Source organism: Nyctibius grandis, chromosome 6 (assembly GCF_013368605.1).
Source record: "Nyctibius grandis isolate bNycGra1 chromosome 6, bNycGra1.pri, whole genome shotgun sequence".
Lineage (NCBI taxonomy): Eukaryota > Metazoa > Chordata > Aves > Nyctibiiformes > Nyctibiidae > Nyctibius > Nyctibius grandis.
The window spans coordinates 406836-429933 of record NC_090663.1 but is presented as its reverse complement, the minus strand read 5'-3'; the positions used below and the strand labels follow the sequence as shown (position 1 = coordinate 429933).

The 23098-nt window shown below is 58.7% G+C and overlaps 1 protein-coding gene across 1 annotated transcript in view; it reads right to left on the bottom strand.

Moving 5' to 3' along the window:
* Positions 1-23098, bottom strand: part of DYSF (dysferlin) — a 107499-nt gene that overhangs the window by 78215 nt on the left and 6186 nt on the right. The window contains 22 exon segments of the mRNA XM_068402998.1: positions 1863-2018; positions 2817-3009; positions 5490-5596; positions 6109-6233; positions 7335-7512; positions 8293-8406; positions 8721-8836; positions 10091-10132; positions 12265-12347; positions 13355-13398; positions 13484-13552; positions 14507-14610; positions 15123-15249; positions 15421-15536; positions 16497-16527; positions 16621-16671; positions 17334-17396; positions 18018-18146; positions 18303-18496; positions 18598-18712; positions 20322-20427; positions 22439-22530. Coding sequence (XP_068259099.1) covers positions 1863-2018; positions 2817-3009; positions 5490-5596; positions 6109-6233; positions 7335-7512; positions 8293-8406; positions 8721-8836; positions 10091-10132; positions 12265-12347; positions 13355-13398; positions 13484-13552; positions 14507-14610; positions 15123-15249; positions 15421-15536; positions 16497-16527; positions 16621-16671; positions 17334-17396; positions 18018-18146; positions 18303-18496; positions 18598-18712; positions 20322-20427; positions 22439-22530 — 2355 coding nt within the window.

Genomic DNA, 23098 nt, shown 5'->3' with positions numbered 1-23098 from the left:
AGGTAACAAGTGACGGGACAAGAGGAACCAGCCTCAAGATGCACCAGGGGAGGTTTAGATTGGAGATCAGGGACAATTTCTTCCCCAAAGGGTTGTCAAGTGCTGGCACAGGCTGCCCAGGGCAGTGGTGGAGTCCCCATCCCTGGGGGGATTTAAAAGCCATGTAGATGTGGTGCTGAGGGACATGGGTCAGTGGTGGCCTTGGCAGGGCTGGGTTAAGGGTTGGGCTCGATGGTCTTAAAGGTCCTTCCCAACCCAAACGATTCTGTGACTCTATGCAAGGCTGGGGGCGGTGGGTACAAAGCCCCCACAGCCCCGGCCAGGAGTAGGTGGGACACGGAGCATCCCTGCGATTTGGGACAACACCAACAGCACGCAGAGCCCTTTGGGGATGACCTCGAGGAGCTTCTAAGCCCTGGTGGTCAGGGCTTCTGCATCTCGGTGAGACACCCTCCAGGGCCAGGACACCAAGCCCAGCCCACACACTTCAGCAAAAATAGAAAGAACAACCAGCGAGATGTCTCATTGCCCTTTTTTTCTCTCTCTCAGCCACTTTTCCCCCCTCCCAGTGATGCTGGTTTTCCATCCAGAGCTAAAGTGCAGAAAAAAAACAATATATTTTAGTTCGTCTCTTGCTGCCAGCTGGGCTTGGGGTTTTGGGGGTTTATTCAGTTTATTTTATTTCACTTTATTTTTTTAGAGCTTGTTCAGCGCTGATTGTCTGCTCCCAACCTGGCACGCAGCGAAAGGCCAAAGAAATATCATTTGAGACGTGAGAAGCTCGGTAAGTGCCTGGCAGAGGAGGCCACGGCTTAAATTTCCTGGGGTGGCAGAGGGTCAGGAATTTTGAAAAGCATCAAATAACATTAAAAAATTAAAAAATAAGGTATATTTTTTTTAAAAAAAAAAGCATCATCTGGGCTAAAGTGCACCCATCTTCACCGCCCTGGAACTTGCAGAAAATATGAAGGTATTCACGAGGATCTGCTGCAGAGCCGTGTAGGAGGAGCTGAACTCCACCAGCAGCACAACCAGGCTCTCACCGTGCAGGAACCAGCTTCAACCTGCTCCACCTTCAACTTGCTGAGGGACATGGGTTAGTGGTGGGCTTGGCAGTGCTGGGTTAATGGTTGGGCTGGATGATCTTGAATCCTATGTCCAGTTCTGGGCCCCGCACTTCAAGAAAGGTGTTGAGGTGTTGGAGTGAGTGCAGAGGAGGGCGACCAAGCTGGGGAAGGGTCTGGAGGGTCTGACCTCCGAGGAACGGCTGAGGGAGCTGGGGGTGTTTAGCCTGGAGAAGAGGAGGCTCAGAGGTGACCTTAGTGCAGTCTACAACTACCTGAAGGGAGGTTGGAGCGGGGTGGGAGTCGGCCTCTTCTCCCAGGCAACCAGCGACTAGGACAAGAGGGACACAGCCTCAAGCTTGGCCAGGGGAGGGTCAGGTTGGACATGAGGAAGCATTTCTTCTCAGCAAGGGTCATTAGCCATTGGAAGGGGCTGCCCAGGGAGGTGGTGGAGTCACCATCTCTGGAGGGGTTTAAGAAAAGCCTGGACATGGCACTTAGTGCCCTGGTCTAGTTGCCATGGTGGTGTCAGGGCAATGGCTGGACTCGATGAGCCCAGAGGACTCTTCCAACCTCATTGATTCTGGGATCTTAAAGGTCCTTTCCAACCCAAATGATTCTGTGATTCAACAGGGTTGAAACTGGAGCTTGGGGTCCCCGGAGCCCCGGGCACTCGTGGGTTAACGTTGTGTTGGGATTTCAGGTTTCCCTGTTTGATTTTCTCTCTTTTTTTTTTTAGGGGAAAAAATGTTTTAAAAATAACCACCACGCACGCACAGACATCCAAGGCCAAGGTACCTTGAGGAAGATGGTCTGCAGCTTCCCGCAGTTCTTGCCGCAGCAGCTGGGGATGCTCCTGGAGAAGAGGACCTCGTGGGCTGGCACGCGGGCGTACGCCACGCGCTTGTCTCCCTGCAGCATCCAGATCACGATATCGGGCAGGCTGTTTTGGGGCTGGAAAACACAAAAGCTGTAGTGTCTGACCAGGGGGCTCTGAACCGGTGCATCAGCCGTGGAGGGATGCTAGAGGCTGGAGAGCAGCCGTGGCCCGAGTCCCACTGCCACCCCAAGCCCATGGAGTGAGACCAGTGGACACAAACCCCATCTCAGCAGCTCCAAATCCCATCTGGGTCTGGCCAGGGTGGAGCAGCCCCCGTTTCCCCACACCCATGGAGTGAGACCAGTGGACCCAAACCCCATCTCAGCAGCTCTGGATCCCACCTGGGTTTGGCCAGGGCAGAGCAGCCCCCCATTTCTGTACACCCAAGGAGTGATATCAGTGGACCCAAACCCCATCTCAGCAGCTCCAGATCCCACCTGAGTCTGGCCAGGGCAGAGCAGCCCCCATTTCCCCACACCCATGGAGTGAGACCAGTGGACCCAAACCCCATCTCAGCAGCTCTGGATCCCACCTGGGTTTGGCCAGGGCAGAGCAGCCCCCCCGCTTCTGTACACCCATAGAGTGAGACCAGTGGACCCAAACCCCGTCTCAGCAGCTCTGGATCCCACCTCGGTTTGGCCAGGGCAGAGCAGCCCCCCATTTCCCCACGCCCCAGGTCACTGCAGCAGCTCTGGTTGAGGGTTTATGGCCAGGCTGTAAAGCTCTGCCATGAACAAGGCTGAACCTCAACGTCCAGCTGCCCAACCTGGCACCTTCTAACTCGCTTCACATCACTCTGATGGGACACGGGTACAACCCTCACACAGGGGGCCAGGACTCTGCGAGGTGAGAAGCACCTCCTGCAGTGTTACCTCCTCCGCCATGGCCTTCAGCCTGGCCAGCCAGTCCTCGGCCTGCTCCAGGGCCACCGACAGGCTCGAGTCTTCGTGCTTGAGCTTCAGGGCTGCCTTCACCATCTGCTCCAGGTTGGTGCTGCGAAAGCGGTACATGTTCTGGTCCAGGTGGGTGCTGGCCGGCTTCCCCAGCACGTCGGGCAGGCTCAGGCTGTGGGGACAGGTGGAGATGCACCATTAGAATCATAGAATCACAGACTGCTTTGGGTTGGGAGGGACCTTAAAGCCCATCTAGTTCCACCCCCCTGCCACGGGCAGGGACACCTTCCACCAGACCAGGTTGCTCCCAGCCCCATCCAACCTGGCCTTGAACCCTGCCAGGGAGGGGGCAGCCACAGCTGCTCTGGGCAGCCTGGGCCAGGCTCTCACCACCCTCACAGGAGAGAATTTCTTCCTCAGATCTCATCTCACTCTCCCCTCTTTCAGTTTAAAAATGTTCCCCCTCGTCCTGTCACTCCATGCCCTTGTAAAAAGCCCCTCTCCTGCTTTCCTGTAGCCCCTTCAGGCACTGGAAGGTGCTAGAAGGTCTCCCCGGAGCCTTCTCTTCTCCAGGCTGAACAGCCCCAGCTCTCTCAGCCTGTCTCCAGAGCAGAGGGGCTCCAGCCCTCGGAGCATCTCCGTGGCCTCCTCTGGACTCGCTCCAACAGCTCCGTGTCCTTCTGATGTTTGCAGCTCACTCACCCTCTCAGGGAGGTTTGCTGTCTTTTTTTCCCCTCCTTTTTCAGCAAGTTTCCAAAGAATTAACAAGCCGCTGAAGATACATGTGAGGAACACGGCAATGCCAAGAGCAAACGAGCCTCAAGCTTGGCCAGGGGAGGGTCAGGTTGGACATTAGGAAGCATTTCTTCTCAGCAAGGGTCATTAGCCATTGGAAGGGGCTGCCCAGGGAGGTGGTGGAGTCACCATCTCTGAAGGGGTTTAAGGAAAGGTTGGACATGGCACTTAGTGCACATGGCAGGGCCAGGAGCCAGCAGGAACCACGGGCTTGGTACATCCCACAGCCATAATTTTCCCCCTCCTGGTTAATTGGGTTTGTTTTGGAGGGCACAGCAGCTCTGGAAAACCCAAAGTGGTGGCTCAGGTCCCATCCCACATGCCCAGGAGCAGGGGGGGTCTCGACAGCCCATCAGACGGCTCTGACCTTTCCAGCAGAGCCAACGCATGTGGTGGCCCAAACACATCTCCTTTATGAGGCTCAAAAGCAAATAAATAGGGAGGTTGTAAGTGTGTGTGTGTGGTTTTTTTAAGCATGTCCTCCAGGAGGGCTGCGGAGCAGCGCCAGCTCCCTCAAAGTCTCCTTGCCCAAGGGAAGGAGGTGCCTGGTCTCACACGGGTGCCACAGCAGGGTCCAGAGAGGCTGCACCCCGTGCCCGCTGCACCTCCACGACCTCTCCTTGGCCTTTTCAAAGAGCAGGGCAGGTGGAAAGGGGGACCTACGGCTCAGCACCAAGTCCCCAACCTTAGGTGACTGGCACAAGCCCAGGTGGGCAGTGCGCATGGTCCTGCAGGCTGGTGGCTCTCATGGAAGGGGTGGGGGGGGGCTGGTCCCAGCAGGTTTGGAGGCCTCAGGTACAGCCAAGAAGGCCAAATTCTCCCTCTCTGCTGAGGTAAAGCACCAAGAGCCACCACACAAGCTTGGTAGCCACAGAGATCCACCTGCCACAGCTAGCAGTTGCCACCAATGGGGCATCCCAGACCAGTGCAGGGCTACTCTCCACCTACTCCCGAGGCAAGGAAGCTCCAAGAGGCACAGCCACTCTCTTAATTCCCCTTGGCAAGTGCTCGCCAGGGCTAAAAACACATCAACAACCCTTCTGTTGCCCTTCCTGAATTGATGGCATGGGGCTGCTGCAGGAGAGTCATGTGGTCAGGCATGGGCATGGGACAGGACTTGGAGATCATCTTCATGGGCACACCTGAAGGGCAACCATGGTCCAAAGACCCTAGTGAGGTCAGTCCCTGAAACACCTTCCCAAGGGCTGAGCTGTCCTTGGGATAACACACCCTGGTCATACTGCAGCGATGCTCCTGGGAGCAGCTCCTCACCCCCACAAAGCAAAGTCCAGCCCAACCAACCAGGCTACACGGAGGTAAAGCCCACGGCACCCTGCCAACCTCCCTCGAACGGGCATTCGAGTGCTCAGAAGTGCTCAAAGGGGCAAAGCAGCAGCAGATGCTGGTGGTGGTGCCCATGGGGACAAAGGAATGGCCGTGCCATCACTTAGTGCCATGGTCTAGTTGCCATGGTGGTGTCAGGGCAATGGTTGGACTCGATGAGCCCAGAGGGCTCTTCCAACCTGGTTGATTCTGTGATTCTGTGCTATCCAGCTCCGCACGGGTACCTCCTACATGGTGCACACCAGACTCAACCAAGAAGCCTCATCGGTGGCTCCTCACCCCACGTGCCTCACCATCCCTCCGGTGGCTCGGGCTCCTGCCCCGACACAACGCCGCTCATTCAAGCTGCAGCCCTTGCAGGAAGGCTGGAAATTTATGATTTGCCTTAAATGTCACCTTTTCAACCCCGTGCCTTGGCTCAGCAACCAGAAGAAGTCGTCCCTTCCAAGATAAACACGTGCTCTCGCAATAAACGGCGTGAAAAGGCTCCCAGTCAGAACTGGTAGAAAATACCTGCAGTCGGCGATGACGTCATCCATCAGCTGGGCACCCAGCGCGTCCAGTTCACTCGGCGAGCGGTTGGCCTTGAGAGCAAGGTGGACCTTCTCCAGGTTTGCTTCCTGCACAACAGGTAGGGAAGAAGAGCTGCACAATGGGGACCCCCTTGGCACCCTGCTCCACCCCACGTCCAGGAACCCCCCAATGAGGGCCTGGGGCTGCTCCCCATGATCAGAAACTCCAGGTGGGTCCCACCAGGGCTCTGCGCCTCTGGTTTGGCTTCTGTTGGAGCTCTGGGGGAGATGACAGTGAGATACAGCAAGAAATGCCATAAATAGCTCAGGAACTGAAGGAAGGTCCTTGTCTCCTGTGCCTGCATCAGTAGGCAGGTGGGTGGCATGGCAAAGCACTGCATTCCCACCCCACTGTCACCCTAGTGGGGATGAGGGTGGTCCCTTTCCCTCCACGGGCTGAGCAGAGCACTCGGGACACCGACAGATTTCCCCTCCACAGCACAAAAGTCATCAAACCCCAAACCTAACCCAGCCTGGAGATGGCCTCTGTCCTCTCCCTGTCCCCTCAGGCAGGATGCAGAAAGGAGGTGGACAATGCTCCTTACCACCACGGCACTCACCAGCCTGTCTGCCGCGTGGTGGAGAAGGTTTTGAGCGTCAGTCCGGTAGCTGATGTCTTCCCAGTAGGACGACAACACCACCACGGGCTTCACGTTGCCCCAGGGCAGGTAGTAATACTGACAACCTGGGGGGCACAGCACACTGATGAGCTTGTGATATTGGGGTGACGGGGGACCCCACTCCTCAGGACCAGAATGGAGGTGAAGGTGGGCAGTGCAGCGCTTGGCCTTGGGCAGAAGCCCATCACTTGGCTCTTTTAGAATCACAGACTGGTTTGGGTTGGGAGGGACCTTAAAGCCCATCCAGCTCCAACCCCCTGCCACGGGCAGGGACACCTTCCACCAGATCAGGTTGCTCCCAGCCCCATCCAACCTGGCCTTGAACCCTGCCAGGGAGGGGGCAGCCACAGCTTCTCTGGGCAACCTGGGCCAGGCTCTCACCACCCTCACAGCAAAGAATTTCTTCCTCAGATCTCATCTCAATCTCCCCTCTGTCAGTTTAAAACCGTCCCCCCTCGTCCTGTCACTCCATGCTCTTGTCAAAAGCCCCTCTCCAGCTTTCCTGTAGCCCCTTCAGGCACTGGAAGGTGCTAGAAGTTCTCCCCGGAGCCTTCTCTTCTCCAGGCTGAACAGCCCCAACTCTCTCAGCCTGTCTCCATAGCAGAGGGGCTCCAGCCCCATGATCATCTTTGTGGCCTCCTCTTTTGGGGCAGGAGGATGAGGAGTATGTTCCTCAAACCCATGTGCAACAGAGCAATGCACACCAAGGTCCCAAGGGATGTGCATCAACCTCCATGGCCGCAGCAGCTCCAGCAGAGCAGTGAGGGCAGGAACCAGCAGAACAACCCCAGTTGGGTTAGGACATCTCACGCCAGAGCAAGAGCCCCACAGGAGCCAGGGAAAGGCCACCTCAAAGCACGGGCTCTTCCTTGAAGAAAAATGGCACCAAGGTGCTGCCCAAAAACCACTTCAGGTCAGCACAGAGCTGAAAGAAGTAGTCCCAGCTTCCCCAATCCTCTCCAGTCACATATTCCCCCTTCACAGCATGGCTGAGGTGGGCAAGGACCTCCAGAGGTCATCTGGACCAACCCCTGCTCAAGCAGGGTCACCTTGAGCAGGCTGTCCAGGACCTTGTCCAGTTGGGTTTTGAATATCTCCAAGGATGGAGACTCCACACCCTCCCTGGGCAGCCCGTCCCTGTGCTCGGTCACCCCCACGTCGCTCACCATCGAAGACGGCCCGGCTGTACTGCGTGGTGGAGGCCAAGGGCAGGCAGGTGGTGTCAAATTTGTTGCCGTAGTTGCCGATGCTGACCTCAAACTGGATGGCATCGTCCACGTCTTGGAGCATGGTGGCCGAGTAGAAGGCAGCGAAGAGGGAGTACTTCCGACGGCGCAGGTACTTCTGCAACAGGCACAGGACCACGTCCATAGAGGAGACACCACCACTGCTCTCCTACATGCAGACCCTCCACTATCCCACCACACACCAGCTCAGCGAGGCCTCCAAGGTGGAAAAGTTTATTGCAGGGATGAGAAGCATACGTTGCAGTAAGGGGATTTGGGGTGAGATGTTTAGGAAAAACCTGACAAAGGAGAAGGCTAGAACTTCCCATGAAAAATGCAACCTGAAGAAACCTGAAGAAACCTGAAGAAACGAGCAAAAGGAGCACATCTGTGATGGCACCCAAGTTGGGACTGGGGTCCTGTTGAAGCGTATCTCCCACACCTCCGTGTTCATCATGGCCTGCTCTCTACCCTGCAGCAGCTCAGGTGGAGCAAGCTGGACACCTTGGGATGGAAATGTAGCAGAAGACACCCTCCAGGAGCTCACTGACCACTCCACCGCTCACGGGACATCACTCACCCAGGACCAACGCCTGCGCCCCTTCCCTGGTGCCCCATGGGCCGTGTCACAGAATCACAGAATCAATGAGGCTGGAAGAGCCCTCTGGGCTCATTGAGTCCAACCATTGCCCTGACACCACCATGGCAACTAGACCAGGGCACTAAGTGCCATGTCCAGCCTTTTCTTAAACCCCTCCAGAGATGGTGACTCCACCACCTCCCTGGGCAGCCCCTTCCAATGTCTAATCACCCTTGCTGAGAAGAAATGCTTCCTAGTGTCGCCAGAGGACCAACCCCAGAGCCCACAGGGTCGGGTACCCCACAGAGACCCCATTACCTCCACCCGCAGGATGTCATCGGTGGAAATGTCCTCCACCTTCTGCTCCACGTGCTCCACCAGTTTGGTCTCCAGCTCCACCAGCATCCTGCCGCGGTACGCGACTCCCTCGCCCTTGGGGTAGACCAGGGACAGGCGTCAGGACCCCAGTGCCCCCTCCCCACAGGCGAGTTCTGCCTTTGCTTTCAGTGGGCTCCATTGCAGAGGAGGGAGGTCAGGCAAGGTGCTTCTGCAAGAGCTTCGAGGGCAGAGAGGGTTTGGGCAGCAGAGCAACATCAGGAGATGTTTAGCCAGCGGGAAGGGCCAGGGGCAGAAAATGCAGCGCAGGCTCCTAATAACCAAGCCAGTCGGGGTTAACAGCAGCTCTCTTTCGGCAAGGAGGGGGTGACGGTTTAGTTTAGGTCGTGCTGGCAAGAAGCCGACGTCACCTTTCCTAAATTGAGCGTCTCGTAAGGGTCGGGGAAGCCGGTGAACTCCCGGGGGCTGCCGTAGAGGTTGATGTAGCAGGGGCCGAAGGTGGGCAGGAAGCCGAGCCCATCGTCCGCTGGGGGCCACGGGGGAGAATGATAGAGTTAGAATAGAATTGTTAGGGTTGGAAAAGACCTCAAAGATCATCAAGTCCAACCGCCAACCCAATGCCACCATGCCCGCTAAACCATGTCCTGAAGCACCACATCTAGACGTTTTATGAACACCTCCAGGGATGGTGACTCCACCACCTCCTTGGGCAGCCTGTCCCAGTGCCTAATGACTCTTTCAGAAGAAGAAGAGAAGAGCCATTAGAGAGTCCCGAAGGCACCTCGGGGACGTGTCCCACAGGGCTTTGCCACAGGACCATGGGGACAACACACATAGAATCACAGAATATCAGACTGCTTTGGGTTGGAATGGACCTTAAAGCCCATCCAGTTCCAACCCCCTGCCACAGGCAGGGACACCTTCCACCAGACCAGGTTGCTCCAAGCCCCATCCAACCTGCCTTTGAACACTGCCAGGGAGGGGGCAGCCACAGCTTCTCTGGGCAACCTGGGCCAGGCTCTCACCACCCTCACACCAAAGAATTTCCTCCTCAGATCTCATCTCAATCTCCCCTCTGTCAGTTTAAAACCATTCCCCCTCGTCCTGTCACTCCATGCCCTTGTCAAAAGCCCCTCTCCAGCTTTCTGTAGCCCCTTCAGGTACTGGAAGGTGCTAGAAGGTCTCCCTGGAGCCTTCTCTTCTCCAGGCTGAACAGCCCCAGCTCTCTCAGCCTGTCTCCAGAGCAGAGGGGCTCCAGCCCTCTGAGCATCTTCGTGGCCTCCTCTGGACTCGCTCCAACAGCTCCGTGTCCTTCTGATGTTGGGGCCCCAGAGCTGGATGCAGCACTGCAGGGGGGTGGAGGGGCACCAAACTGCTGCGGTTTTTGACCCTCTCCAAGTCCTCCGACCACTCACCTTTTTGCAAGAGAAAGACAAGGCGGGTGCGGGAGGCACAGGGCTGCCCAGTCCCAGGAGGGGTCCCCAGAGGAGAGCATCGCTTTGCTGGGGTGAAGGGTTTTACACCAGCCCAGTGCTCCCCTTGGGGCAGTAGGAGGGTGCTCAGACGGGAACGGCTCGTTTTTATGACCCCTCGAGCAGGAGGAGCAGCGAAGGGGCAGCAATCAGTCCTGCTCCGAGCTCACGAGGTGGCCGCTCCGCACACACAAGACACACCAGACCATGAGGTCCCCCCTTCCCACCAGCCGCTGCTCCCCCAGCCCTGGCGGCACCTCAACCCGCAAACCAACTCCCGAGCAACCCGAGAGGCCACGGGGACGTACGGTCTGCGGCTGTCAGAGGCTTCGCGAGAGCAGGAAACTCATCTGAGGCACAAAGAGATGGAGAGAGGTTAGGAAAGGCCGGCAGAGGAGCGTGAGGGGAGGATGGAGGGGTAGGGAAAGGAGGGTGGGTGCTCTCACGGGCTTTGGGTGCCAATGGATGCTGGAGAGACAGAGAGAGAAAGGGGGAGGTGGGTACTCAGGGACTGGTGCGAAACCTGGAGGGTTTGAGGATCCCTGAAGGATCACAGAATCATGGAGCCGTTTGGGTTGGGAAGGACCTCTAAGACCATCAAGTCCAACCGTTAAACCCAGCACTGCCAAGGCCACCACTGACCCATGTCCCTCAGCACCACATCTACACGGCTTTTAAATCCCTCCAGGGATGGGGACTCCACCACTGCCCTGGGCAGCCTGTGCCAGCGCTTGACAACCCTTTCCATGAAGAAATTGTCCCTGATCTCCAACCTAAACCTCCCCTGGGGCAACTTGAGGCCGGTTCCTCTCGTCCCATCACTTGTTACCTGGGAGAAGAGACCGACCCCCCCCTCGCTACACCCTCCTTTAGGCAGTTGTAGGGAGCGAGAAGGTCTCCCCTCAGCCTCCTTTTCTCCAGGCTAAACACCCCCAGGTCCCTCAGCCGCTCCCCATCACACTTGTGCTCCAGACCCTTCCCCAGCCCCGTTGCCCTTCTCTGGACTCGCTCCAGCACCTCAAGGGCTTTCATGCAGTGAGGGGCCCAACACTGCACCCAGTTCAGTGACCTTCTGCCTGTTGCAGAAGCTGGGTGGCCCCATGGGGCGGGTGGGAGCCGCGGTTCCCCGGAGCCTCCCTGGGATCCAGCAGGTCTCGGTGGTGGGGTGGGCTGTGCCAGTCCCAGGCAGACCCCTCACAGCCTCCTCCTCCCTCCCTGGCCTCTCTCTTTCTCTCTCCAGATCAGCCCAGGAGCTGCACTTTGGGGAAGATGGGTGATGGACACACGAGCACCTCGGTGGAGAACAGGGCTGAACCCCAACTCGGGACCCTGCATGCACAGCCAGGGGGACACGGGCTGTGGGACACTTATGGGGGTGCTCGTGATGGGGTGGGGGTCTGCAGGGCACCCAAGAGTCTCAGAGATGCACAAAGCAAAGGGAGCAGAGCGAGGGAAGTCCCGATGTCACCGCAGATGCCACCAGAGCTCGTTAGCAGCAGGAGATGCTCATGCAGGTTAAGGCAGCCTCTCCTCCTGGCCCCACCGTGGCTCTCGGCAGCCCCACAAGCACGTCCCAGGTCCCTGCCCTCCCGCTTGGCACAGGTGACACGGTCAGTGTCACCCAACCGATCCCTGCCAGTGTCTCCACGGTGGTCCTTCGCTTCAGAAAAGCCCTGGGACTTGAAACAGCACCCTCAGCACAAGCTGGGCCTGAAGCCCCCCACCCCACCTCGTGACAGCCCCTAAACGCCACCGAAGGAGGAGCCGCCGGTGGGGGCACACACAGGTGGGACGTGGCATCTTCCAGCACCGGTGACACCACTGCCTGTCACCAACCGCACAGGGGACCGCAGCCACCTCTGCTCAGCAAGGAAAGGAGAAAGCCAAACCTCTGGTGCACAGTGGTCCTGCAACCCCCCCGTCCCAGTGCTCCTGGGGTGACCCGAAGATCTTCAAAACCACAAACCAGGAGGGCCAGGTCCAACCAGAAAACAGACCCCAGGACAGAGCAACCCCCAGCACCCTGTCCCTGGTGACGTAGCACGGACAGAATCACAGAATCCCAGCCTGGTTGGGGTGGGAAGGGACCTCTGGAGATCCCCCAGCCCACCCCCTGCCCAAGCAGGGGCACCCAGAGCACATCGCACAGGGCCGTGTCCAGGCGGGGTTGAATATCTCCAGAGAAGGAGACTCCCCCCTCCCTGGGCAGCCTGTGCCAGGGCTCTGGCACCCTCACACCAAAGAAGTTCCTCCTCATGATCAGATGGAACTTCCCATGTCTCAGTTTGTGCCCGTTGCCCCTTGTCCTGGTGCTGGGCACCACTGAGAAGGGTCTGGCCCCATCCCCTGACACCCCCCTGAGGTATTTGTAAGACCATAGCAGCTGTGACATCCTCCAAGCCAACACCAACCTCCAGCCATGAGCATGCAGTGCTCCTCCACGGCCATGCACCCCAAATCCCACCCTCCTGCCCCCACTTACCCGCCAGCTCCCCGCCGGGGGCCGAGATCTTGGACATGCAGAGGTAGGAGGTGCCGATGATGTCGTTGTGCGTCAGACGGTCCCTGCAACACAAACCACGAGGCCATCACACCATGGACTGGGGGGTTTGGCCGTGGGGTTCCCCCCTGCCCATCCCACCCCTCCAGCTCAGCCTTCACAGAAACAATCAGGTTGGAAGAGCCCTCTGGAATCATCGAGTCCAACCATTGCCCTGACACCACCATGGCAACTAGACCAGGGCACTAAGTGCCATGGCCAGGCTTTTCTTAAACCCTTCCAGAGATGGTGACTCCACCACCTCCCTGGGCAGCCCCTTCCAATGGCTAATGACCCTTGCTGAGAAGAAATGCTTCCTAATGTCCAACCTGAACCTCCCCTGGCCAAGCTTGAGGCTGTGTCCTCTTGTCCTGTCACTGGTTGCCTGGGAGAAGAGGCCGACTCCCACTTCACTACACCCTCCCTTCAGGTAGTTGTAGACTGCACTAAGGTCACCTCTGAGCCTCCTCTTCTCCAGGCTAAACACCCCCAGCTCCCTCAGCCGTTCCTCGCAGGTCAGACCCTCCAGACCCTTCCCCACCTTGGTCGCCCTCCTCTGCACTCGCTCCAACACCTCAACATCTCTCTTGCAGTGTGTGGGGTTGGTGTGGCCCAAGTGTCAGACCCGGCCCTTGTTCCTGTTGACCCTCACGCCGTTGGTCTCGGCCCATCGATCCAACCTGTCCAGACCCCTCTGCAGACCCTTCCTACCCTCCAGCAGATCCACACTCCCACCCAGCTTGGGGTCATCTGCAAACTTGCTGAGGGTGCACTCAATCCCTACGTCTAGATCATCTATAAAGACATTGAACAGCACCGGCCCCAGAACTGAGCCCTGGGGAACACCGCTAGTGACCGGCCACCAGTTGGACTTGGCCCCATTCCCCACCACTCTCTGGGCTCGGCCATCCAGCCAGTTTTCAACCCATCGACGAGCCCACCCATCCAAGCCCCGGGCAGCCAGTTTGTCTAGGAGGACACCTTCCCCACAGGCAGGCACAGGCAGCCCCCCAGGAGCCCCCTCCCCGCTCACCAGTCGGTCACCCGGATCCTCATCTTCTCACACATGGAAGGGAACTGGGAGAAGAGGCAGGGAAAGGAGCGGTGAGAGGCGGTGGGGCCGGGTGGGTGGGTGGGGGGCCGCGGGGGCACCCACGCTCACCATCGCCGGCAGCGTCAGGCGCTGGTTCCACTGTGGGTTGGCGTTCTTCTCCAGGATCCTCGAGTAGAGCTGGAGGGTTGAGACGGGGGATGAAAAGTCACACAGAACCACACAACCAGGTTGGAAGAGCCCTCTGGGCTCATCAAGTCCAACCATTGCCCTGACACCACCATGGCAACTAGACCAGGGCACTAAGTGCCATGTCCAGTCTTCTTAAACACCTCCAGCGATGGTGACTCCACCAAAAGTCAGCACCGCCCCAGAAAGCCTCAGGTCCCCAAAATACAGGCTCCACTCCACGGGTGGCCCAGTGGGGCTCCACAGCACATGGGCCAACCCCTCTGTGCAGGAGGCAGAGGATGCTATGGGCTGCTCAGGGATCTCCCCCACCCCGGGACCACCAGAAACTCCCCCCCTTCCTGCTGTGGTTGCTCAGGATCATGTCCCAAGCCTCTGTCCCCACCCTGGGCACTGTCCCCAGGGGAAGATTTATGGGCAGAGGACACTTTCAGCCCGTTAGATCAAAAGACAAGTGGTGGCTTGTGGACATTTTGCTCGGTGAAGGCACCAGAGGGGACCCAGCAGCTAAGGGAGTGGGATGGGGCTCTGCAAAGCCACCAGAGCTACCTCCATGCCCTGGCTGGTCATGGGGGGACATTCAGTGACATGGGGACAGCCAGCTGCTCGTTTCAGGTGGCACCAGGAGCAGCACAACCCTCCGCTGCCATCCCATCCCCTTCCTCAGCCTTTCCATCCCCATTTTTAACACAACAGCACCACGAAGAGCCCAGCAAAGAAACTGCCGCTGGGCTCCAAGGGTGCCACACGCACGGGGACAGTGCTGGGGACACCGGCTGGGCTGCAGGACACCGCAGGGCAGAGGGAAAGAGGACCTGGTGGGACAATGACTCATGGGACCTTTGCAAATGCTCCAGCCAAGCCAAGGACCAACTTCTCCCCATGCTGGGACCAACTTCTCCCCGCCCCAGCCCCAGCAGGGGCTGCCCCACTCCAACCACTCACCGTCTTGCCGGCGAAGCTGACTTCCACGAAGGGATCGACCAGGTTCTTCTTGTTGCTCTCGAAGCCAAAGATCTGTCTGACGTTGTCCATGACGGCGTCATCCACTGGGAGGGGAAGGAGATGCTGAAACATCTTCTGTTGGGCCCCAGAGCTGGACGCAGAACTGCAGGGGGGGTCTCCCGAGAGCAGAGCAGAGGGGCAGAATCCCCTCCCTCGCCCTGCTGGCCACGCTGCTGGGGATGCAGCCCAGGACACCGTTGGCTTTCTGGGCTGCCAGCGCACGTTGCCGGCTCATGGTGAGCTTCTCATCACCCATCACCCCCAAGTCCTTCTCCTCAGGGCTGCTCTCAATCCATTCTCCGCCCAGCCTGGGTTTCTGCTTGGGATTGCCCCGACCCACGTGCAGGACCTTGCCCTTGGCCTTGTTGAACTCCATGCTGTTTGCATGGGCCACTTCTCAAGCTCACTTCTCAGGCCAGTACATTACAACTGACCAATACCTGCAAGGTCTTTGGATGGACCTATGGACAACATTTCCTCATCCTCTCCAGCACGTTGCAACCTGCTGCACCCCCAAGGGCCGGATCCGGCACGCTCCAGCCCAGCCAGCACTTACTCTGGGGCAAGTCTTCGGCTTTGAAGACCTTCAGGCAGAAGTGAGCTCCTCGCAGGGTGACCCCGGTGGGGCGCAGGAGGTTGCCCTCAATGTCTTCCTTGTCTTCAGAGACCTCCTTCTTCTCCAGCTGCAACAATAAGACAAGAGGAAAACACGACCAAGCTTCCCAAGAGTCCTGAAATGAACAGCAAAACCCCAAATCCAGCACCTTGCCCCCAAACCAGAGGAAGATCAAAGCTGCAGCTTCTCTGGGAAGGTACTTGGAAGGTCCCCCCATCACAGCTGGGGTGATACTCACAGGAGCTTCATCTCCAGGCCCCAGCACAAAGAGGCTGACTTTCAGATAGCCCTTGGCCCCCGCGGAGAAGTCCTCCGGGTCGGAGAGCAACAGCCATTTCCTGAGAAAAGCATGTTCTAGGGGAAAAAAAAGAGATTGAGACCCACGTGCTGGTCCTCAGACATGCAGGGAGATGGCTTCAGGGATGCTGTTGGGTGGGACTTTAAGAATAAATACTGTGTTGAGAAGAGGAGAAGAGAGGAGGAGAGAAGAAGAGGGAGAGAAGAAGAGGGAGAGAAGAAGAGGGAGAGAAGAAGAGGGAGAGAAGAAGAGGGAGAGAAGAAGAGGGAGAGAAGAAGAGGGAGAGAAGAAGAGGGAGAGAAGAAGAGGGAGAGAAGAAGAGGGAGAGAAGAAGAGGGAGAGAAGAAGAGGTTTATGGTTTGACTCAATGATCTTAAAGGTCTTTTCCAATCCAAAAGATCCTGTGATTCTATGATCCAGTTGGAAGGGACCTACAACAACCATCTAGTCCAACTGCCTGACCACTTCAGGGCTGACCCAAAATTAAAGCATGTTATTAAGAGATTTGCTTTGTAGATCTTAACTCTTTACAGCTAAAATTACCAAGCTTTTCTCCACAGGGATTAGGGTGGGAAATTTATCTTCATGATAAAATCATCTTTGAGATAAAAGATAAAAGAATGAGCAGGGCTCAAGATAAAAAACATCGAGCCTGGCTGTGCTGGTTAGACATTAGGAAGCGTTTCTTCTCAGCAAGGGTCATTAGCCATTGGAAGGGGCTGCCCAGGGAGGTGGTGGAGTCACCATCTCTGGAGGGGTTTAAGAAAAGCCTGGACATGGCACTTAGTGCCCTGGTCTAGTTGCCATGGTGGTGTCAGGGCAATGGTTGGACTCGATGAGCCCAGAGGGCTCTTCCAACCTCATTGAGTCTGTGATCTGGGTTCACATCTGGAAAAGCGGTGGGGGGTGTGTGTGTATCCCCTACATTTGGCCCAAAAAAAGGGCTTCCCACAGCGACCCCCCCCCAGCCACGAGAGATGACCCTGGCCCGGACCCCGACCACCCGCTGGGCTCACTTGGCTCCGAGTAAACGGTCTCGACGTCCATCTGTGCAACAGAACGAGAAAGAAACGCCAGCGTTCATCCCACGGGTCGGCGTGGTGGAGAACAGGGTGGGAAGAGCAGAGAGGGCGGCCTTACCCGAAACTCCCCGATCACAGAGTCCGTCCGGAACGACCGCGAGTCCACAACCTGCGGGATGAAAACAAGGAAAACCAGTAAATCCAGCCCAAATGCTCCCAGGGTGGAGGACCCTCGTGTGCGCCCACCTGGGAGATAAAAGGGAGAGTCCAGAGGAGGGCGACCAAGGTGGGGAAGGGTCTGGAGGGTCTGACCTGCGAGGAACGGCTGAGGGAGCTGGGGGTGTTTAGCCTGGAGAAGAGGAGGCTCAGAGGTGACCTTAGTGCAGTCTACAACTACCTGAAGGGAGGTTGGAGCGGGGTGGGAGTCGGCCTCTTCTCCCAGGCAACCAGCGCTAGGACAAGAGGACACAGCCTCAAGCTTGGCCAGGGGAGGGTCAGGTTGGACATCAGGAAGCATTTCTTCTCAGCAAGGGTCATTAGCCATTGGAAGGGGCTGCCCAGGGAGGTGGTGGAGTCACCATCTCTGGAGGGGTTTAAGACAAGCCTGGACATGGCACTTAGTGCCCTGGTCTAGTTGCCATGGTGGTGTCAGGGCAATGGTTGGACTCGATGAGCCCAGAGGGCTCTTCCAACCTGGTTGATTGATTGATTGGTTGATTGGTTGATTGGTTGATTGATTCCTGGGATGCTGCAGGGAGGGGGACGGGGTGACGGCCCCCAGCACCGCCCCAGCCCTCCCCAGGGGCAGGACCCACGTCTGCTGCCGCTCACCGTGATGAAGATGGGCGCGTCGAACAACTCAGACGGTGACTCGAAGACGTTGAAGAAGAAGGTCTGGAGGAAGGAGGGGTGATGGTGCAAGGCAGGGGGTCTGCCCCAGCCTCCCCCACGCCCCCGGCCCCGCAGGCTGGAGCCCCTTCCCCTCCCGTTAACCTCAACCCCCTCCCGAAGGGGCTGCGCTGGGTGACTTTGGTGCACCCCGATGAGCACCATCCCCCAGTTTGCCTTTGCTGGGCTGGTTCACAGAAGCACCCCCAGACCCGCTCTCCTGGGGGTCTCCAAATAAAGCCCAGGGACGGGCTGAAGGGGGCTTTGGGGACAGCCCAAAGCAGCACCCGCTGCGGGGACAGGGCTGGGGACGATCCCCTGCGGCTGTCTGAGCGTGCCCATCCTGAGTGCCCGCCTGCATCCCCCACCCCTGCCCAGGACGTGCCACCAGGGTGCTACTGGTGGCTGTGGGACACAGGAGTCACCTCGGGAAGGTGACCAAGATGAGCCCTGCACGCAGGCAGGGGACACTGGACCTGCCACAGGGCTTCCCTCCTGGTGAGGTCCCCATCGCCACATCCCAGCCCCTGGGCTGCACCGGGGTTGCCATCACTCCAGACCCCAACCCATAATGCTCCCCAGCCTCTCCAGGAACACCTGGAGCACAGACCCCCCCCCCCTCCTCACCTCGTCAAAGAAGGGGCTGTTGCCTTTGCGTATCCTGGTCCTCTTGGTCTGCCCGGCGGCCGTCACCTTCACCACGGGCCTGATGTTGACCCCGGGGAGCTGGCGGCCCTCGATGACCCTCACCCTGATCTGGGACGGGAGGGAGGACAGGGCAGGGGGTCACTGAGATCGGTCCTACCCTGGGATGGGCACTTCGGGGGGTTGATGGGCACCCTAGGGCAGGTTGGGGTGGCCCTGGGGAGGTGGGTCCAGGAGAGCAGCTCATCCCCCCCAACCTCAGCCCACCTGGAAGTCCTGCGGCTTGTTGGACAGCGGCTTCTTGGGCGAGCTCCTCCTGCGCTTCACCCCCTGCACGTGGTGCACGGGGGGCTTGCGGGGCAGCGAGGGGGGCTCGGAGCCCGGTGGCCCCGAGGAGGAGGAGGGCTCCGTCTCGTCCCCCGTCGCCGCCTGATCCTCCGTCTCCTCCTCTCCGGCCGTCTCTGCGCGGGGTGAGAAGGAGATGGAGGACATGAGCAAGGTGGGGTTGAGCATCGTGGGGGGCCACGTGCCCCTGGTGCTACACGTGAAGGTTTCTGGTTACCGGTGACCGTGTCGGGCTCAGCTGCAGCCGGTGCCGGCTCCGGGGGGGCTGGAGGGGGGAAGAGGGGGGCAGCTCCCGGTGGGGGCGTGTAGGACACTTGCAGGATGAGGAAAGCCTGGAAAAATGGAAATAATCATTATGAGTGGTCAGAAACGCTCTGCCAGGGCCTGAGCTTCAGGGCTGGGGCCACCCGCGATGCTCGGGGGACACGCGGGGGGTGGCACGGCGCAGGAGGGCCCCGTGCCAGCAGGGACCGAGCAGCTCCTGCAGCCCCCCCGCCCCGAGCCACTGGGTTTGCTCCTGTAAAGGTAAATCTCAAAGCCAAAGAGCCCAGGATGGGAGAACTGGTGTCCAACTGGGAGCTGCAACTGGCAGGGACAGTGCTCAAACTGGTCTCAAACTGGGAGCTGCAACTGGTAGGGACATTGCTCATACTGGTCTCTGACTGGGAGCTGAAGCTGGCAGGGACATGGCTTGTACTGGTCTCCAACTGGGAGCTGCAACGGGCAGGTACATCATCCAGACTGGTCTCCAACTGGGAGCTACAGCTGGCAGGGACATCGCTCATACTGGTCTCCAACTGGGAGCTGCAGCTGGCAGGGATATTGCCCAGACTGGTCTCTAACTGGGAGCTCCAGCTGGCAGGGACAGTGCTCATACTGGTCTCCAACTGGGAGCTGCAGCTGGCAGGGATATTGCCCAGACTGGTCTCTAACTGGGAGCTGCAGCTGGCAGGGACATTGCCCAGACTGGTCTCCCACTGGGAGCTGCAGCTGGCAGGGATATTGCCCAGACTGGTCTCCAACTGGGAGCTGCAGCTGGCAGGGATATTGCCCAGACTGGTCTCCAACTGGGAGCTGCAGCTGGCAGGGACATGGCTTGTACTGGTCTCCAACTGGGAGCTGCAGCTGGCAGGGACATGGCTTGTACTGGTCTCTAACTGGGAGCTGAAGCTGGCAGGGACATTGCTTGTACTGGTCTCCAACTGGGAGCTGCAGCTGGCAGGGACAGTGCTCATACTGGTCTCTAACTGGGAGCTAGAGCTGGCAGGGACAGTGCTCGTACTGGTCCTCAACTGGGAGCTGCAGCTGGCAGGGACATTGCTTGTACTGGTCTCTAACTGGGAGCTGCAGCTGGCAGGGACAGTGCTCATACTGGTCTCTAACTGGGAGCTAGAGCTGGCAGGGATATTGCCCGTACTGGTCCTCAACTGGGAGCTGCAGCTGGCAGGGACAGTGCTCATACTGGTCCTCAACTGGGAGTGCAGCTGGTAGGGACATTGCTCATACTGGTCTCCAACTGGGAGCTACAGCTGGCAGGGACAGTGCTCATACTGGTCCTCAACTGGGAGTGCAGCTGGCAGAGACATTGCTCATACTGGTCTCCAACTGGGAGCTGAAGCTGGCAGGGACATTGCTCATACTGGTCTCCAACTGGGAGCTGCAGCTTGCAGGTACATCACCCAGACTGGTCTCTAACTGGGAGTTACAGCTGGCAGGGACATTGCCCAGACTGGTCTCCAACTGGGAGCTGCAGCTGGCAGGGATATTGCCCAGACTGGTCTCCAACTGGGAGCTGCAGCTGGCAGGGACATTGCTCGTACTGGTCTCTAACTGGGAGCTCCAGCTGGCAGGGACATTGCCCAGACTGGTCTCCAACTGGGAGCTGCAGCTGGCAGGGACATGGCTCGTACTGGTCTCGCCGCTCCCCGCGCAGGGACTCACCCCAGTGCTCTGCTTCTTGGCGTCCAGCAAGGGGAGGTTGTAGGAGGCCGCCAGGCTGGGGGAGGAGAGGACATCCCGCAGGGGCACTCGGGCTTCTCCCAAGAACCTGGGGACGAAGGTCAAGTCATAACTCCCAGCTGGCGAGATCTGGGTGAGATGGATCAGGGAGCGGCTGGAGAGTCACGGCCCAAGAGCTACAGTCAACGACTCGATGCCCAAGTGGAAACCAGAAGCAAGAGGTGCTCCTCAAGGGTCTGTACTGGGACTGATACTATTTAATATCTTCATCAGCAACACACAGAATCACTGAGGTTGGAAGAGCCCTCTGGGCTCATCGAGTCCAACCATTGCCCTGACACCACCATGGCAACTAGACCAGGGCACTAAGTGCCATGTCCAGCCTTTTCTTAAACTCCTCCAGAGATGGTGACTCCACCACCTCCCTGGGCAGCCTCTTCCAATGGCTAATGACCCTTGCTGAGAAGAAATGCTTCCTAATGTCCAACCTGACCCTCCCCTGGCCAAGCTTGAGGCTGTGTCCTCTTGTCCTATCACTGGTTGCCTGGGAGAAGAGGCCGACTCCCACTCCACTACACCCTCCCTTCAGGTAGTTGTAGACTGCACAGTGTGGACACACACAGTGGGATCGAGTGCACCCTCAGCAGCTTTGCAGATGGCACCGAGTGAGTGGTGCAGGTGATTCACTCGAGGGAAGGGATGCCACCCAGAGGGACCTGGAGAAGCTCCAGAGCTGGGCCTGTGTGAACCTCATGAGGTCCAACAAGGCCAAGTGCAAGGTCTTGCATGTGGGTCGGGGCAATCCCAAGCACAAACACAGGCTGGGCGGAGAATGGATTGAGAGCAGCCCTGAGGAGAAGGACTTGGGGGTGATGGGTGATGAGAAGCTCCCCATGAGCTGGCAACGTGCACTGGCAGCCCAGAAAGCCACCCGTGTCCTGGGCTGCATCCCCAGCAGCGTGGCCAGCAGGGCGAGGGAGGGGATTCTGCCCCTCTGCTCCTCTCTCAGGAGACCCCCCCTGCAGTGCTGCCTCCAGCTCTGGGGCCCAACAGAAGAAGGACATGGAGCTGTTGGAGCGAGTCCAGAGGAGGCCACGAAGATGCTCAGAGGGCTGGAGCCCCTCTGCTCTGGAGACAGGCTGAGAGAGCTGGGGCTGTTCAGCCTGGAGAAGAGAATGCTCCAGGGAGACCTTCTAGCATCTTCCAATACTTGAAGGGGGCTTATAAGAAAGATGGGGACAGACTTTTTGCATTTAAGGAAGACATTTTTTATGCTGAGGGTGGTGAGACCCTGGCCCAGGTTGCCCAGAGAGATGGGCGATGCCCCATCCCTGGAAACATTCCAGCTCAGGTTGGACGGGGCTCTGAGCAACCTGACCAAGTTGAAGATGCTCCTGCTCATGGCAGGGGGGTGGATTATCAGATGCTCTTTGAAGGTCCCCTGCTCCAGGAGCCAGGACCTTCCTCCCACCCTCCTCTCCCTATTTATAGGGATGCATGACCCCACAAAGCTGGCCCAGCCCCAACCTCCCTTGGCCTCCAGCCCAAGAGCGTTGGCACCAGCCCTGGCAAGGGGATCCTCCACGCCGGGGCCACCCGCCCCGTGCCAGCTGGAGCAGGGCAGCGGGTTCCCACCCTCCGCTGCCCAAAAATAAATCCCTCCCTATATTTTTTCCCCTGTGCAGCTGCAGGAGCCCCGCACGTGGCTGCGGGTGCCAGGGCTGGGTGCCCCGGGGCAGGAGGTGGCATCGCTCGTGCCCCAGGACGTGGGGAAGGAGGCCACCTCGGGCCGTTCGTGTCGCAAACACCCCCCTTCCCAGCAGATCCTGGTCAGGAAAGGAGCTGGGCGGCTGTGTCACACCCCCCAGCCAAGCGCCCATCACCAGGGCCTCATGGCGCCAGCGCTGCGCCGGGCACAAGGGTCCCTGTGTGCTCGCTGCCCCCAGAGCCGGCTGTTTCTCCGCAGCCGTTGAGAGAAGCAGCCCAGAAATGCAGCTCTCGCCTCCCACCAGCCGCCCCCGCTGCCAGGGAGCGACGGGCAGAGCCCTGACCCCCTCGGTGCCAGGTGCTGGTCTCCCAGCACCCAACGCTTCTCCCACCTGTTTCTCCCCACGGTCTCATGGTCTTTCACGACGACGGTGAGCTCGGCGCCCGGGTCCAGGGGAGCTCCCTTCAGGTCCCACTCGAAGCCCTGGAGGGGAGGAGAGAGGGGAGCCAGGGTCAGCGCCACGATGCTCATGCCAGCGTCACAGAGTGGTTAAGGGTGGGAAGGGCCCCTGGAGATCCCCCAGCCCACCCCCTGCCCAAGCAGGGGCACCCAGAGCACGTCGCACAGGGCCGTGTCCAGGCGGGTTTGAATATCTCCAGAGAAGGAGACTCCCCCCTCCCTGGGCAGCCTGTGCCAGGGCTCTGGCACCCTCACACCAAAGAAGTTCCTCCTCATGTTCAGATGGAACTTCCCGTGTCTCAGGTTGTGCCCGTTGCCCCTTGTCCTGGCGCTGGGCACCACTGAGAAGAGTCTGGCCCATCCCCTGACACCCCCTGAGGTATCTGTGAGCGTTGATGAGATACATCTATTGAACAGAGATGTGAGACATCACAGAACCAACCAGGTTGGAAGAGCCCTCTGGGCTCATCGAGTCCAACCATTGCCCTGACACCACCATGGCAACTAGACCAGGGCACTAAGTGCCATGGCCAGGCTTTTCTTAAACCCCTCCAGAGATGGTGACTCCACCACCTCCCTGGGCAGCCCCTTC